Here is a 17852-nt window from a genome sequence, read left to right as displayed (position 1 = left end):
CTTTTGTTATTTAATTCTCCTTTGTTTCAACCTGTATTGAGTTTGTACAGTCGCCATCAGATATATCGGAGCAGCCAGGGTGCTCACAAATATCTGAACTCGCCTCTATTGTCATGGCGTTAGGTGCGTGTTCAGATATTTTTGAGTCTTTCGGCCGCTCCGATATATCTGATGGCGACTGTACCGTTTATTAAACACGGACAAATATGCACTTAATTATTCTTTTAAATAATTAATTCAGAGTAGCGTAGGAAAGTGATAAAGAAAATACAGTACAACTGGAATGAGAAATGAGAATAGTCCAAACTTTAAGTTCATAGAGCTACCTAGATTATAAAGGTATGTATAGACATACAACCATAAAGCCCCATTTAGAAGGGTTAAGAACTTGCATGCAATTTTCGTTATATTGCGGTATATGGTCGATCGACTGAATTCAATGTAGGTACCTACTCAGTAAGTTAGCAATGTATCGAATATTGCATGCAAGTTCTTAAACTATCTAAATTGGGCTTAACTTAAAGGTGGCATATGAAAAAGATAGTGTAGATACAGTGTGGAAAAAAATTATGGGCCCTTGCGGGAAAGTACCTTAAATAAAAGCTTAAGTTAGCTTATTTCACTTAAAGGAAAAATTCTTTTATTTTTAAAAAGAAGCAAAACTGCGTTTAAAGATTTTTTTAAATTTGCTTGTCTCGCCCGGGAATAGAACCGACTAAAATATAAAAAAAAACTATTTCTACTAGTCGATACAGTTAATGTTAATAATAAAATTTCTCCAAGAAACATTAGGGCCTACACTCATCTATCGTACAAAATATCCATAAAATCGAATATTTAGTACTCAAGAATATTTTTAGTCAAGCAAAATTGAAACCACTCACCTTCCACCACTGGAGGGCTTCGTCACTTTTTCTTTAATATATGACATCTATTACAGTTTTTAATTTATATATAGTAGTGTGATTACTTAAAAAAACACAAATCAGAATATTTAATAAAATAATTTGATTTGTTCTCAAAATTGAAAATATAAAATTTATGCATGCATTTTGTTTCTTTTTAAAAATAAAAGAATGTTTCCTTTAAGTAAAATGAGTTAAGGTTTTTAAAACACTCCCTCCAGGGCCCATTAATTTTTTCCACCCGGTTTAAGACCATTTATTCTCATAAGAATTTTACAATTCACTTGACGAGATAAATACAGAACAGTATATTAGATTTTGTTTAGAGCGCACAAAAAACTTAAATACTTAACTAATACCTGTAGTTTAACAATAATAGTTATTATTACTAGTCTTTACAGCAAAAACCTAAAAATCTGAAAAATCGGATAACAAAAATTAAACTAATCACAAAAACTGTTAATGTGTCGAAAAAACCTTCCCGGAAAACATTATAAGTATTAAGGTCATACAAATTCAAGACCAATTGAGACATCCTGGTTTACAAAACATGCCAGATTTCATTGCTGTCAATCTTTGGTAATGCACACGCACCGTATTAGCTGCCCTGGCATTTTAACCAACAGTCAAAAGTAATGGTAGCCTACAAAAACTATATAATTAGCGTCCAACTCATAAAAGATTCACACGCGTGAGATGCAAGTGTTCTGCTTCGGGCTATCAGAGTTAAACGAGTAGTATACTTCAAGTAGATGATAGTACGCAGTACGCAATCTGTTATGTGGTACGCTCACAGTGCACGCAAAAAATATTTTCATAAAAGATTTTTTTTCTGTTCTGATTTTGGCAAGATATATTTTCATCATCATCATCATTTTAGCCTTCAGACGCCCACTGCTGAGCATAGGCTTCTCTTCGTGTACGTCACTTATCCCTGTCCTGGGCTCCTCCTCCTTGCGTCGTATTCCTCAGTATTGAGGGTCGTGACCGCCCTTTTGTATCACTTTCTCTCTTACGATCTTTCTCCATCTGCTTCTGTCTTTGGCGGTGTGGAGAGACATGTGAACTGTGGAGTCAAGAGCGGTGCGGATCTGGTCAGACCAACGTATTGGACTGCGTCCCCTTCCAGGCCTTTTCCCTTCCACTTTGCCGTCCATACCACTTTGCTGTCTTGGGCTAGTCTCATCCAAAAGTGCCCCGCGATTTTTCGAACGTCATCCACCCAACGAGCCAACGGACGCCAGGCGCTTCTTTCACCCGAAAGCGGCCACCAATTCGTCAACATTTTGGTCCACCTGCCATCACTCTTTCTGGCAACATGTCCCGCCCAACTCCATTTAAGCTTGGTAATGACATCTCCCACATCTCTCAAAAGTTTTTTTTTATTGGCTGTCATAGGTATCTACTGAAGGAGGCACCTACTGAATCAAATTCTCGATTAAGATACTGTAAAAATTCAAATATCCTTTTTAGATATATCTAAAATGTACATTTTATACCACAATATATCCGTCTCGAAACGGCACTCAGCTGTGCTATCCTTTCCACTCGAAGACAGCATTCTTTGCAAACAATGTGTTATGTATGTCTATAAAAATATTTAATAACTTACCCGTAGAAATAAGAAACTCTGACATGCCTGAATTTAAATACAAATTATACAAATTTTGCTTGGATAAATGTTATTACAGAATCGACGAATATTTGACATGCTTACGCTTATGAATATGAATAATAAACAATTAATAATGGAAATAATGAATGATGATGAATAATGCTTATAATATATTGTATATCTTAGATAGAAATTAATAATTAGTATATGTGTTCTAACTGATGTAAAGTTAACTGATACTATATGATTGGTTTGCAATAATGCATGGTTTATTTAATTGTTCTGTATACTTAGTTATAGTACCTAGTTAATAAGGAATGTTTGCATGCTTCTTTAAGTAAAATGTACGCACTTAAAATTACCCACTGTCCAACTATGTTTACCACTACATTTTTGCAAATAAATATATCTTATCTTATCAAACCTTTCTGTCTTCTTTCGTTCCCGTTTCTCATTGCTCTAAGCAATGCTACAGCAGATTACATTGACTTGATTGAGATATGAGATGAGATAACCTACTCTTCCCACAAACTTTGACCATCAACTACGCTTATTTAAGCAAGCAATTATCATATCTTATCTACTCGCAATAAGGTAGGTAATGTAACGTATAATGGTCAGTTAAAGATGAGATGGTGTGAAGAGGGCTTAATACCGGTAATCATATTGACTGTACAAATTACTCAGTTTAAATGTGATTATAATATAGCTAATGAGTGTTATGAAACAGCGTATAATTTTGTATGCTTTAAAAGAATAATTCAATTATGTCTTTGTTTGTGTTTATGTGGCATGTTGTTAATAGATGATAATAGCTAAGAAAATGCTTACAGATGTGAGCGCCACCGTCAAGCAAATCTACACCTAAACCTCAAATTCGGATGGTGAGCAACGATGTAGCTTCGCAAACACATGTTACTATCAATTTCCTTGATAAAATGCGTTGCTCTCGCGATTAGAACATAAAGTTTGTTAAGGAAATTGACAGTCGCCATCCAATCCAAATTATTAACCTAACTTTAACTCCTGAGTCCTGCCATAGGCAGGTACGTTAACAGATTTTTAGAAAAAATCTAATTAATTTTACTTAAATAATTTGATATGCGTGGTTCTTAGAAAGACGCCTATAGTAACGTCTTTCCGTCGCGAGCGATCTACTTAATTAAGGCGCGCTAGATATAATATATGGAGTCCGACGCAAGAACGCAAGTCATGCTAGCCGATCTAAACTCATCTGGGTGGTCTATTGGTACAGTAAGTGCTATTAGTAACCTAGCCATTAGTTTTACGGGCAGAGGCATTAATCAGATTTGCTACGAAATAGTAAAGGTAGCTCTATTTAATGGCAACAAATTATTTGTTTGTTCTTATCATACCAATCATTATGAAACACTGTAATTGTTTAAAATTACCTAAGATCTAGCATCAACTGTACCTACTGTATAAACCTTAGAGGATATATCCAAACGGAGTAGCCATTAACAGGCGTTCCCCTCTGTCGAAAATAGGCGGCAAATGGTCATACACAACGTTTATCTGACATGGCTATTTTTAAGTTACGTATACATTTGACGTGCCCCTCCCCCGCAAAAATCGGCAGACTGTTTTGTACAGAAAATATGGCGTCTCCGTTTGGTTATATCCTCTAAGGTATAAACGGTTAACTCAGAGTTAACCTTTTATATAGTACACTTTAACCCTGTACAAACGGTTAATAGTTGACTAACCCTGGAACGCGAAACGCGCAAGTGGCCTTAAGACTATTTATCAAAAACCTTTATTCAAAAGAAAATAACACTGCAAAGAATCAAATATCAGGCCATGAAGGTAATTTAATATACTGTCAACCTGTTACCTGATGCTTTATCCTTACTGACAAGTATATGAAGTAAGATTTGCATTAAATCTATTATAATATGATCAGGGTCATATCTAGATATTTAGTCACAGAATAAAATAAGCGCGTATTAATATACGTTTAGGCTACTGTACAGAAAGGACACTTCCTACAAACCTGAAGTTTGACAGCGATTCAGGGTCCAATCATGCTATCCCTTTCTAATGTATGGCATTATCCCTTTCGGCTATTTAAGGTTGTCAAAATTCAAGTCATTATCTTATCTGTGGTCGTGCACGCAAAGGGACGTCAAGTTGTGCCAACCCTAATAATTGCTCGGAGTTATGCTGAGCTGAACGGAGCCGGGTTTGCCAGGAGGAGTGTCCCCAATTTTTAACCAAATCGGTTCAGCGGTTTAAGCGTGAAGAGGTAACAGACAGACAGACAGACACACTTTCGCATTTATAATATTAGTATCGATTTGCCATTGGCGGCAGTAATGCAGTCGGTAGAGTTAAAATTGGAACCTATTTATTACAAAGACAACAGAGTATTGTCTGTCTGTCAGTCAGTTTTATCAGGAAGATAGGCAAAACCTTTACCTTATCAGATTCATTATCCAAGTGAAGTAGCTGTCAGTAGGCGCACGCGCACGCCGTGTAAATCTCATCGCTTGCGCGATCGCGGGCGGTTGAGATACGCATGGTTATGCGTACGAGTCGAAAGGTCAAAATTGATTTTTGACATTTGCTGTAGCAATACTGCAGCGCAATACCGCAACAGTAACGCTAATGCAGTCTGCATCAGAATGTTTCTTTAAATTTTTACAGTAACAACTATATGTAGGGTCAAGTCGGAAACAGTGGCTCAGCACAAACAATGGCTCAGTCGCCCAAATATCGCCTCTCTCGTGTTGAAATTAGGTTGAGCGAGAAACTGTACCCGGCCTTTTTCTACCGAGCTACTGTTCCCACCTTGACTCTATTATATTCTATTCTATTCTAAATTGAATCCGAGAGCAGTATGCAAGAATAACTTAAGCAATTTTTTTTTATTTTAACACATATTTTTACGCGAAACAAGCCGCGTTAGTGACTATAAAAAAGGGACGGCCGCTTCTCCATACAAACGTTGTGCCCATTTTCCTCTCTGAGTATTGACATCATGCGGAAATTATTTTTGCATTATTTGATGTATCTTCACCATAGCTCTGCCCCTACGTTCGACTTTTTTCGATTTTTTGGTTATTGTAAAAATTAGAAGCGAAAAACTGATTTCATATACATTTTTGAATGCTCCTAACTTTTATAATAATTAAAAATTCGAAAAATATCAAACGTAGGAGTTTCCAAAAATTTTCAAATTTGAGTAAAAATTTCACAAAGGGAAACTTTCATTTAGGAAATGGAAAATTTTGATTCCTAACTGTACCAAAAAATTAAAAAATTTCCGAATTTTTACCAAGTGGAAATAAAAAAAAAAAAATACTTTCCGACGGCACATCCGTAGTTGTGCTTTTAACTCACCTGGGCTCGTTAAGTGATTATAATTAGACGTCGTGCAACAATTGATACAAATTACGATTATTCACGCACAATTTGCGATGGTCGATCTTCTGATGACCAGCGTATAGCTTTTAGGGTTATTGCAATGGCCAGATAGTCGACCGCTTTACTGTCTAATATAAACTCTGATTTATAATTAAATTCCAATAATCTAACCTCACTTTTTCTCTTTTCCGTATGTTTTAAGAAACTAAACAGAGTATGCAAAAGGGAAATTTGAGTTTACTTCTTTTTTTCCATTATTACGAAAGAAAAAGGATCTGAGTGAGGTTAGTTTTTTGGAATTTAATTACAAATCAGAGTACCTATAGATGGGTTCCAGTGGCAGTGCATCAAACTTATTCGTTAGGCAAGTTGGATTTTATTTGGCCAGATGGCTCCTTTTTCTACTTAGGTAAAAGTTACGTTGAATTAGGCAAGTCGGTAGGGATTGAGTTTTTTTACGCCAGTAGATTTATTTCGCCTATTTCTCATTGATTTATTGCTCCGTCGATAGAAATACATAGCGGAACATGTTTTTGGGCAGCAAAACTATTTATTTTCTGGTCTACCAAATATGAGCTGAAAGTTCGCAAGCACATCCCTAACAGCATTTATACATCATTATGACGTCAGTGACGTTATTATGACGCCATAATTACGTCATTATGACGTCGCTGACGTCACTTTGCTACATGGGATGCACTTGCCAGCGCCGACTGTGTGCCCAAGGGCGTGGTATTTCAGCGGGATTGGCGGGATGGATGTAAGGCCACGCGTTGGGCGGACAGAATAACGTCAGAGACAAACGCCACACTGCAGGCTAGTATGCATTGGGCTAAAGACAGAACGGCCTGGAGAGCACTGGTGAAGAGTGTCCACATTCGTCACGTCCCTCAGCCATGAGGTTACGAAAAGGAAGATGATGTACGATATTTTGTTATGTGCATGAATTCTTATATAAATAATAAATAAATAAATATTATAGGACATTCTTACACAGATTGACTAAGTCCCACGGTAAGCCCAACCCAAGGAGGCTTGTGTTATGGGTACTCAGACAACGATATATATAATATATAAATACTTAAATATATAGAAAACACCCATGACTCAGGAACAAATATCTGTGCTCATCACACAAATAAATGCCCTTACCGGGATTCGAACCCAGGACCATCGGCTTCACAGGCAGGGTCACTACCCACTAGGCCAGACCGGTCGTCAAATCGTTATATCTATACTTCCATTGTCCATGAGCTAATCCCAATACCATTCAGTACCGTAAAATGGGGTGAGTAGGGTTGGCGGGGAGAGTTGGGTTATGAATGGGGAGAGAAGGGATGAAAGGGGGATGAGAGGGGATTTTAAGGCTACTGTTACAAAAATAATGTATTCCAATTTAAAATGGAGCTATAGTAATACTCATAATAAAAAAGAAACGATCCAACAATCTTCCAAAATCTCCTTTGTATGAAATCCCATCTCACCCCAATTACGAGGGACTACGGGGTGAGGTGGGATTTCCTGTTTATCGTCAAAGTTATGGAATGGAACTATCCAAAACAAAATAAAAACTAAAATACAAACGTCCGGAACACATATTATAATACACCATTCAGGTTGCATATGTAAAAATAAAATTATATCGAGTGAATGTCAGTTTTGTCCCTACTCACTCCATTTTACGGTAGCACTTTGGGGCGATTATCAAAACCAAAACACAAAAAAACAAATCATATTAATAATATAACTCAATCTACATCAAACATCAATAAAATCTAATAGGTCACAATTACCTATATCTAGTCCAAATTGCCCACGATAGAAATTAGACCGTCTTTTACATAGAGGTCGGTCAAAAGGCTCCAGTGGTCCAAGGCCGTCGATATGTGGAAGCATTGATGCTCGTGTGGTTATTGAAGCATTCGTGGGTGTGCCAAATGATGGTGTTATGCGAGATCGAATTATTTTTTCTAACTGCGGGGAGATTTATGATTTTAGCAGTCCATGTGTATGACGTATGTATGCATGAATTGAATGTATATTTATATTTGTGGGTATACAAACAAATACATATATTTTTTTACAAATTGACATAACAGATTGAACAACATAAATTAGATTTTACAATTAATATAATGTGTAAAGGGGCCCACTGACTATCAGTCTGCCGGACGATATCGGTCTGTCAGTTGTTCGGAACTGTCAAATTTTTGTTTTAACTGACAGGCCGATATACGGCGGACTGATAGTCAGTGGGCCCCTTAACGTGTAGTGCTGTGGTGCATCGTAGCATCGTAGGTCGTTTTATGCTTTGTCCATCGACTCGTCTCTATTTTGCTGGTGACATAGGCTACATTTTTAACTGTGTTTAGAAACATGTAACTGTAATCGGGTTACAGTTTCTTAAACACTTCGTCAAAAAAAAGAAAATATACTATTTTATTTATCAAACTATTGCCACACAGCCTAGAAATGCTCATCTTTCTACACATCATAGGATAATAGATGTAAATTATGGTCTAATTTATATCCTACATATCCTAAAAATATCATTTTTCGGTTTGTGTTGTTTATTGTACCTAATAATATTTGTCTTAGAGAAAAAAATACGAATGTCATTTTATTATAATTACAATTTAAACTATATTTTTCTAGTTACTAAAACGTAGTGTTACGTTTTCGATTTAATTAAAATTTTAAATGTCGATTCTTTACCAAAACTTTTGAAGCATAAGTACCTCTTGCATAAACACGTCCACAACAATTAAGCGTCCATCTTTGCGTATTACATGATTAAGCAATAGTGAACCACGACCGATCGGGCCATCTTCAATATCTAAGTAGATCGATCGGGTATAAATATAGTACAATGTTTTAATTGCTATCACAACATCATTCGGATCAGAACTGAGTGGTAGCTACAGCAAAAAAGATGAAATTGGTGCGTAGTTTTTGTATTGGAGCAAAAAATACATAAGCTGCATTGATAACTTGATTTGAACGAGGTTCACTGACAAGTGTTTTTTTTGGTGTTTATTTTGATAACTGTTCTAATCAGTGAAATAAATAGTGAACTAATTCGGTGTTCAGTGTTTTAAAGCATTTTGTATTTTATACACCATTTACCTACCTCATTGTTTTTACACAATCATCATTCAGTTTGGTAACATGTCAAAGGAAGGATTCGTGAAAAAGGTTTTTTACGGAGCTCTAAAAATGTTTTCTATTTTGTTGCAGGTCATCCTTCTCTCTGCCGTGGCCTGGGCTAGCTGCGCTAAGCTAGACAGGACCTACCTCCCCCCAAACGCTCAGTCTTCATCTGGATCCAACCTCCTCCAAGCCCCTGATAGCCGGGGCAGTGGGCAGGGCAACGGTTTAAACGGAAACGGGCTCATCCAGAACGGAAACGACTTCAGCCAAAACGGAAACGGGATCAACCAGAACTTGAACAACTTCAACCAGAATGGAAACGATTTCAACCAGATCGGAAACGATTTCAATCAGAAAGGAAATGGATTCAACGGAAATGGCTTCGACCGCCCTGAAAGACCTCAAGCCTCTTTCGAAAGGAACGCTGCTATCCTTCGCCAGGATTCCCAGAATGATGGAGAGACTTATTCTTATGCTTATGAAACTGAAAACGGCATTTATGCTGAGGAAAGCGGTGTGGCTACTAACGGAGTTGAGGCTCAGGGTAGCTACTCTTACACTGGTGATGATGGGCAGGTCTACACTATCAGGTAAAATTGATGTCATTACCTGTTTATTTAGGTATTTTGCGACAAACATGCCCACGTACAGCTGGAGCATTCCTTGTAAGCATCATCTGCCTGAAACGCTGGACCAGATAAAGGTATCAACGCGTGTATTATTTGTACACAATCAATATAACTTGATTTATTTTAAAACTGAGTCAAACTACTTAACTTTTGCAAAAAATTTAAAGTCTTGTGTATTTTTTGTCCATGTTTTTCAATGTATTAGAAAGTGGTAGAGGTCCAGTCATCTAATGTTTTGGAGAAGAATCATACGTGATAGTACTTAAGTTACATTATTCGAATATTTAATAACTCTTTAATGTCAGATGTCAGAGGTTGTTCATATTTCCATTGTCACCTTTTTGCTACGCAATATTTTAAAAAGTCCAAGTCAACTATTCTCATCATCTATGTCATCATCATTGAAGATTTCAAAGTGTATTGTTTTTCCCAGTTACACGGCTGACCAGAATGGATTCGTGCCAGTTGGTGACCACCTCCCTACCGCTCCTCCCGTGCCGGAAGAGATCCTGAAGGCTCTGGAGCAGAACGCTCGTGATGAGGCTGCGGGCATCTACGATGATGGTAAGATGGAGATGATATGCTTTTATCTTCTCTTTGTCTCTCTTTTTTCAATTAAGCAACTATCCCTGTTACTTAGCTAGTGTTTTTGAGTTCTGAGTTCGATAGGTTAAAAGGCTAAAATTAATGTGGAGAAGACCGACATATAAAATGTATCGCAGGGAAAACCGTCATAGGGAATAAAACTCTTGAATTGTATTGTACTTGTATACCTACGTCGCTCAGACACGCTTAGGAAGGAACTCCATCTGCCCTACCGGCTTTCTGTAAGTGGAGTATGTGTACATACGCAAAAGTTCAACGCGACGAAATAGCTTATAGAACGTCGCCTCCACACTGACCATACTTTAAAATTTGTAATAACAAATCGACCAATCATATATTTAGCTCAAATGATTAGAGAGTTCGCTGTCACACATCAGACTTGCTCTTGCTCATTTTCCTAATTACATCTCTGTCTAAATCCTTGGACCAAACTTTTCAATATTTGTATTATCAATGCATTTGTTCTGCTGTTTGTTTCTCGAGTAAATTATCTGTGTAGATAAGAAATAAACCTGTGCAGCTGAATCATATAGACATTAGCAATAAACACAATCTCTAAAAATCTTACAATCTTTTATCTCCAATTTCAGGCTCTTACAGTGAAGGCAAATACGGTGACGACAACAACCAATACAACGGTAACTTCAACAATGGTAACAATGGAAACAACTTTAACGGTAACAACTTCAATAATGGTAACAGTTTCAACGATAACTACAACAGTGGTAACAACGATGGCAACGATGAAGACACCGTCGCCACCAACGCCGCCTTCAGATCTTCTGGCTCCCGGGGCTTCGCTGGCGCCACCAAGGCTTACCTCCCTCCAGTCCAGTCCCAGGGCTTCGGTGCTCGCTCCAGGTCTCGGCCAAGCTTCAACGCAAGGGACGGATACAATTATTAGATGAATTTTGTTGACTGCTTAAAGAGTAAAGATTATTTATGACTATGATAATTATAATTGTTTTTACTTTGAGTTAGGTCACGTTCTGAGGACGTCACTTTCCGAGTACGTCACTTTCTGTGGACGTCACTTTCAGATTGCCCATCCGCCTTTTCCAAGTTATAAGCTATACTTATGTGGTTCGTTTAGCCCATTTTGAGTTAAGGAGGAATAAACATCCAAACATGTAACATGAAAATAATACAAACTTTCATCAATATCTTAATGGTATCACGAAAGCACTTACGTCATCATACCATCTTTACGCGGACGACCTACAGATTTATGCAGCGGCTAATATAGATGATCTTGCTTCAATGATTACTCAAATCAATTCTGATTTAGAGTCCATACGGGATTGGGCGTGCAAATTCGGTTTGAAGATTAATGCCCAGAAGTCGCAGGCAATTGTCATTGGTGGCCCTTACTATGTAGCTAAGCTCTCAGACATGGTGATACCTGACATTTTTTTTGATGGGACTAAAATCCCCTTTTCCTCTACTGTCCGAAATTTGGGTGTCATCATGGACCAGACGCTTTCCTGGGAACCCCACGTGGCTGAGGTGAGTAAAAAAATTTTTGGTTCCCTACACTCTCTTCGACGACTTCAGAATTTCCTCCCTCTTCGTACCAAATTGACTCTTGCCCGCTCTCTCTTGCTCCCTCTACTAGACTATGGTGACATTGCGTTCTTGGATCTTAATGAGGAATTGCTGAATAAACTTGAGCGCTTACAAAATGTCTGTATCAGGTATGTGTATGGCCTCCGTAAATACGACCACATTTCTAATTTTCGTAAGCAGCTCGGGTGGTTACCGATCCGCCAGCGCAGGGATGTGCATGTTCTGTCGTTGCTTTTCAACATACTCTTCAACCCCTGTTCCCCATCTTACCTAACCGAGAGATTTAACTATCTGGCTGAAGGAAGTGATCACCGCTTACGTTCTAGTGCTAATCTTACGCTTGCTATCCCTTCGAATAAGTCTCGAACGTACGCAAATTCATTCACAGTGCGCGCGGTGAAGTTGTGGAACGAGTTGCCCCTGTCGCTCAAACGGTCCCGGTCTGTAGCATCACTCAAAGTTAATCTGAAAAAGCTTTGGCTTTCCCACGAACTGTGATTTGGTTGAGTGCTAATATATATATGTATATTATTTATATATTATATATATATATATATATTTATTTAATATTTATTTAGTACTATATATTTATGTATGCTAGTACATATTCATTTTATTGCATAATGCAATTGATGTATTTTAGTTATTCGTAGACGTTAATATTGTAGTTTTCCTTCTTAAATATTATTGTACGTTCTGTAAGTTTGTCTATCTATCTAATTCGAATTTTCCACTCATTTACTCTAAGGTTAGCTGGAAGAAATCCCTTATAGGGATAAGCTCGCCTTTGTACCTAAATTTATATGAATTTCATGTTATCAATTTTTGTTTTGTACAATAAAGTGATTTACTACTACTACTACAATATCATAAATATATTGATATGATGTGTTACATTGGATTTAAAACAATTTGTTGTATTAAATAACAGTCTGGCATTTAGAACCTAAGGTATAAAGTCGTAATACAAAACTTGTATCTTGAAACCCATCTCCTTTAACAATAAAGACTTTCCTAAATGGAAACAAAGATAAATCTTTAGAAACACTCAATAGGCAAAGTAGTTAGGTTGAGTTTGTACATGTACACACACACAGCTGCAAAAGTGCATGCCCACTTTTTATGATATAGGGGGCAAACGAGCAGATGAATCGCCTGATGGTAAGCGATTACCGCCGCCCATTGACACCCGCAACACCAGAAGGGTTGCAAGTGCGTTGCCGGCCTTTAATATGGGAGTACGCGCTTTTATTAAAGGTTTGAAAGTCGTATCGGTTCAGAAATACCGCGGACGACAGTTCATTCCACAGTTTAGCTGTGCATCGCACTAAGATTTGGAGAAACGCACTGTTGGGGATACATACCATATTTATTAATACCACGTCGGTGGCAAACAAGCATACGGCCCGCCTGGTGGTAAGCAGTCTCCGTAGCCTATGGACGCTTGCAACTCCAGAGTGTTCATGCGCGTTGCCAACCCTTTAAAAACCGGTACACATATTTTTGAAGAACCCTATACTGTAGCTGTAGCCCCTCGAGAAAATCTCGGCAGTGGCTGATTCCACAGCCGGAGCGTCCGCGGGAGGAATTTCCTCTTAACCGACCATTTTAGGTTTATAGGGTGTGTGTATGAACACCCTGCCCAGATTACTTACTTACTGCTGTGGCGCGACGACTTGAAGTGGATCTTGGCCTCCGACACCAAAGACCGCCATGCTACTCTGTCCAAAGCCGTTTCTGTCCAGTCGACGGCGCCGAGTTCGCTTAGGTCTTTCTGCACTTCATCTCTCCAGCGGTACCTAGGGCGTTCAGGCGCGGGGTCTGGAGGGCGTACTCTGGAGTACCAAGTGGCTGCCCAGATTGAACAGTTAAAATTAATATAACATTTCAGGTTTGCTGTCATTTGCAAACGTAAAAATGGTTTATCTCTAGATACATGTACTAATAACAGAGCACTTGCTGTAAACTAAATGCTAAGCATTTCATAAGTGGACCGCAGCGGGACCAGTCACGAGCTTCACACGGATGCCACCTAATCACAGCAGACCACTTACTTACGCAGATTAATCATAATAACCTTTAATAGAGAGAAATCGACAACACAAAACTGTTTGAAATGCCATGCGCTGGTGGCCTAGCGGTAAGAGCGTGTGGTTTGCAATCCGGAGGTCGCGGGTTCAAACACATCAAACTGATATAAAATTAGATTTACCAGTCGCTTTTCGGTGAAGGAAAACATCGTGAGGAATCCGGACTAATCCCAACAAGGCCTTGTTTACCCACTGGGTTGGCAGTCGCTTTAGTATTAAAAACCAGCGCCTACATCAATTCTTGGGATTAGTTACTAAGCGGATACAGACCAGGGATGTTGCTGATGCCGATTTTTTGACATCCGCGGAGGCGGATGCGGATTTTTAAAGGCTCACATGGACGGATGTCAAGATTAGGCACATAAAAAACGTCAAATATTACACTTTAATAATTTTTATTAAAAAAAACGACAGTATTTCAACAAGAATATAGTGCCCCACAATCGCATTACTATACTAAAGTCCAAATAAAACAAATTATTCACTTCTTGTCGCTGTCCGTCATAGCACCCGAACGGAGCCGAGAATACCCGAAAGGAGGAGTTTCGCACCCCTGAGATTAGGAAGTAAATTGACTCGAATAAGGCTATTTTAATATCTGAAATATTTTGAGTACACGTTTACGATCTGGACGTAGGTACTATATCAAAATGTAGTTTTATAGGCGCCTGCATGTACGAAGATAACAATGCTTTATAATGGCGGCTGACAGCCAAACATAGAGATCACACGTATATTTATGTATTTACTGTCTTTCATGTAACCTATGTTTAACATAATAAAAGAACTGAACAGCGAAATATTTTACAAATAAAAGAATGCTTACACGAGTAAACACTTTATAATGCGGAGTCTGGACCAGGTGGTCTGTGCACCTGATACTTCATATCTGGGTTATGTAAGTACCGATATTGCACGATAATTATTTTGCACATCTATCTCATCTTAATGTTATAAAAAAATAAGTATAAAACTCCCGTGAGACTCGAAAATATTAAAAATATGAAGACCAAAAACGTCATTTTTGACACTGACAGATCAGTATCATATCGGAATCAGATCTAATTACTAAAACTCGAATTGGCCCGCTAGTCTGTTGTATTTTTATCTAGGCCTATCTAGACCTCGCGATTTCTCGATAAGAGGTTCACGACCCCTTAAAAGGTTAAAAAAACAATGCACTAAAAGTTATGTAAGATTATCGATATTGTACTAGATTCGTTTGCTTATCTTTGCATATCAGTTATTTAACATAAGCAAGTATTTAAAGAAATAATTTTGAAACAATAAAATTATTCACCCGTGGTTCACCCACTAAAGCCTTGTTTTGTTTGTTCTAATCTGATCGAAATCTTTCTCTACAATTAAGTAGCGCGCTTTTTATATTTCCTACCGGTTTTTTTACTTACTTTTTAAAAGACAAGATGTGCAGATTTTTACTTCAATTGAATATAGTCCTGGCGGTTCACCAAGAAATTCTGTAAAATGCTGCAAGTGGTGTTAATTTGTTAAAGCTATGAAGATCGGTACCATTGATTTTTAATACCGTATAAATCAATTTGACCCGAAGCACCAAAAAATTAAATAAAAAGGAGAAGAGTTATGACGTCAACTTGATGATGGAAAAATTGTTTTCCCCTCACTAGCTCGGAAAGCCGTCTTTTATCCTTTAAAACAAGCGGGGAAAAACGCATTTTATCCACGAGTGGGGAAAGTAATTTGACCTTGGATGGAGCGTGTTTAAGTAGCTTGACAGATAACAAAACGTAAAACGCCCATAATAATGGTTCGTTCGGTATTAATTATCATTAAATAAATGGTTTGAGAATCTAATAAAAAAGACCAAATTTAGCTTTATTTAATAATTTTAACTCATACACCTTAAATTTCCATAAGAAACGTTAGATTTTTTATTTATATAAATATAATTCTGAACGCACAAGTTGAGTCGATGCAATTTCAAAACGCATCGTTGACATTTCATACGTCAGAACAGAAATGTCAACATTGTTAACAAATTTTTTACTTAAAAACACTTCGCACTTAAACTATCGTGAGACATATTTCAAAATATTTATCAGTACGGTTTTTACTCACTATTATTTTTAGTCGCTTTTGGCGACATGTTTCGGATTCTTTGGGAATCCATCCTCAGGCACGAGTGTCCGCGGCGGTTGTTCGTCGTGCACTCACGACGACGAACAACCGCCGCGGACACTCGTGCCTGAGGATGGATTCCCAAAGAATCCGAAACATGTCGCCAAAAGCGACTAAAAATAATAGTGAGTAAAAACCGTACTGATAAATATTTTAAAAACACTTCTTACCGACTCACGTAAAAATCAGAATTTCCAGTGGTTTCTGTTATAATATCGTAAAAAGTGATTCCAGTGATGAAGATGATCTAACGCCTGTGGATGTTGCACTTTCCTCGCTATAGTGAGGGGAAAAGTTTTGTGTTACACACGGGTGCAAATGTATTTTACTTCTCGTGTGTTGAACACTCGCTACGCTCAGGATTCTATTTTAGAACCACTCGCTTCGCTCGTGGTTCAACTATAGAATCCTTTCGCTAGCTCTCGTGTTTCAATTCCACACTCGCGGGTAAAATACAACTTTGCACCCTTGTATAACAAATAACTATTTTTGTTCAGAAATCTATCGTGTGTGGTATTGTATGTAACGGCATTCTGAGCCGGTTCTAAAAATATCATTACATTTCAGTCACATGTTTTAAATTAAAATTAAAATAATTTTCAAAACATACCAAGTCCGGGCGCAGATGTAGGATCCTACATCCAATATCGGTGAGGACAATGCGAAAACGCTCTTAGCTTCGCTTCTACGCGCGACGGCTTCTATAATTTCCCATTACGAAATCCTTCCACCCAGTATCGTAAAATTAATGTACTTAGTTATCTAGTAGCATTATTACTGTGGGCGTAGAGTTATAAGGATACTTAAACTATAAATTCCGCTCAGTAGCGTACCTGGTTCCATAAAGTGGGAAACGCCAAACATCATTTATGTATGATACTAGCTCTTGCCTGCGACTTAGTCTGCGTGAAATATGTGCTTCCTCTCGGGAACTATCTCCATACCAAATTTCATTTAAATTGGTTCGGCGGTTTAAGCGTGAAGTGGTGACAAACAAACGGAGTTACTTTCGCATTTATAATGTTAGTTGGGGTTAGTAGGAATTTCCATAGGTACCAACGTATTTGGGGGGAAAAGTGACACAAAGCATTGTTGTAAATTGGCACCTAAAAATGTGTTTTAACTACAAAAATTACAAATAATGATCTGCAAGGGAAGGACGCATTGCTTGGTGATAGAACCGCTGGGGCAGGAAGGTACTTGAATAGCGACGGCAATCTGGAAGTCGCATTCAGGGAAAGCTTCCAACGAGGTGGATCTTGATTTGGGGGAGATCGCAGGGGACGTTGTTCGAAGGCAGCTCATTAGGTACGTACTGGTCATTGTCTAGATTTTTGGGGAAGGCCTATGCCCAGCAGCGGCCGTCTTTAGGCTGACATGATATGGTCTTTGGGTTGGCTACCCACAACACAAGCCTTCTTGAACTTACTGTGGCGCTTAGGCAATTTGTGTAAGAATGTCCTTTAATTATTAAATTTATTTTATATAATAATGTAAAACAAGTGCGAGTCCGACTCGCGTTCCAAGGGTTCCGTACATTACATATTTTTTTATGTGAAACGTGAGTAAAATGTCTTTAAAAAATCCGTAGGGGTCGGATCAAAAACTAAGTAATTAAGTTCGACTCACGCTTGACAGCACATTTGTAATAGGTTTTCCTGTGATCTATATGTAAAGAACTATTTTGTGTAATTTTTTCAAAATTTTTGACCCAGTAGTTTCGGAGATAAAGGGGGGGGGGGGGGGG

At 38.0% G+C, this 17852-nt stretch overlaps 1 protein-coding gene across 1 annotated transcript; it reads left to right on the top strand.

Moving 5' to 3' along the window:
- Positions 1–9096: 9096 nt before the first annotated feature.
- Positions 9097–11239, top strand: LOC134749298 (pupal cuticle protein 36a-like). The gene is made up of 3 exons (XM_063684197.1): positions 9097–9647; positions 10120–10250; positions 10883–11239. Exons 1-3 carry the CDS (start codon positions 9124–9126, stop codon positions 11194–11196), a joined length of 969 nt encoding a protein of 322 aa, XP_063540267.1. The 5' UTR covers positions 9097–9123; the 3' UTR covers positions 11197–11239.
- The last annotated feature ends 6613 nt before the right edge of the window (positions 11240–17852 follow it).

The sequence above is a fragment of the Cydia strobilella genome, chromosome 18, assembly GCF_947568885.1.
Source record: "Cydia strobilella chromosome 18, ilCydStro3.1, whole genome shotgun sequence".
NCBI classification, from domain to species: Eukaryota; Metazoa; Arthropoda; class Insecta; order Lepidoptera; family Tortricidae; genus Cydia; species Cydia strobilella.
This window is presented reverse-complemented; position numbering and strand designations above follow the sequence as displayed.

What these genes read in the sequence shown, in the direction of transcription:
- LOC134749298 (XM_063684197.1), top strand. Translation starts at nt 9,124, where the DNA reads ATGTTTTCTATTTTGTTGCAGGTCATCCTTCTCTCTGCCGTGGCCTGG. An exon ending in GGGCAGGTCTACACTATCAG is followed by an intron (nt 9,648 to 10,119) that starts GTAAAATTGATG and finishes TGTTTTTCCCAG; the next exon opens with TTACACGGCTGACCAGAATG. An exon ending in TGCGGGCATCTACGATGATG is followed by an intron (nt 10,251 to 10,882) that starts GTAAGATGGAGA and finishes CTCCAATTTCAG; the next exon opens with GCTCTTACAGTGAAGGCAAA.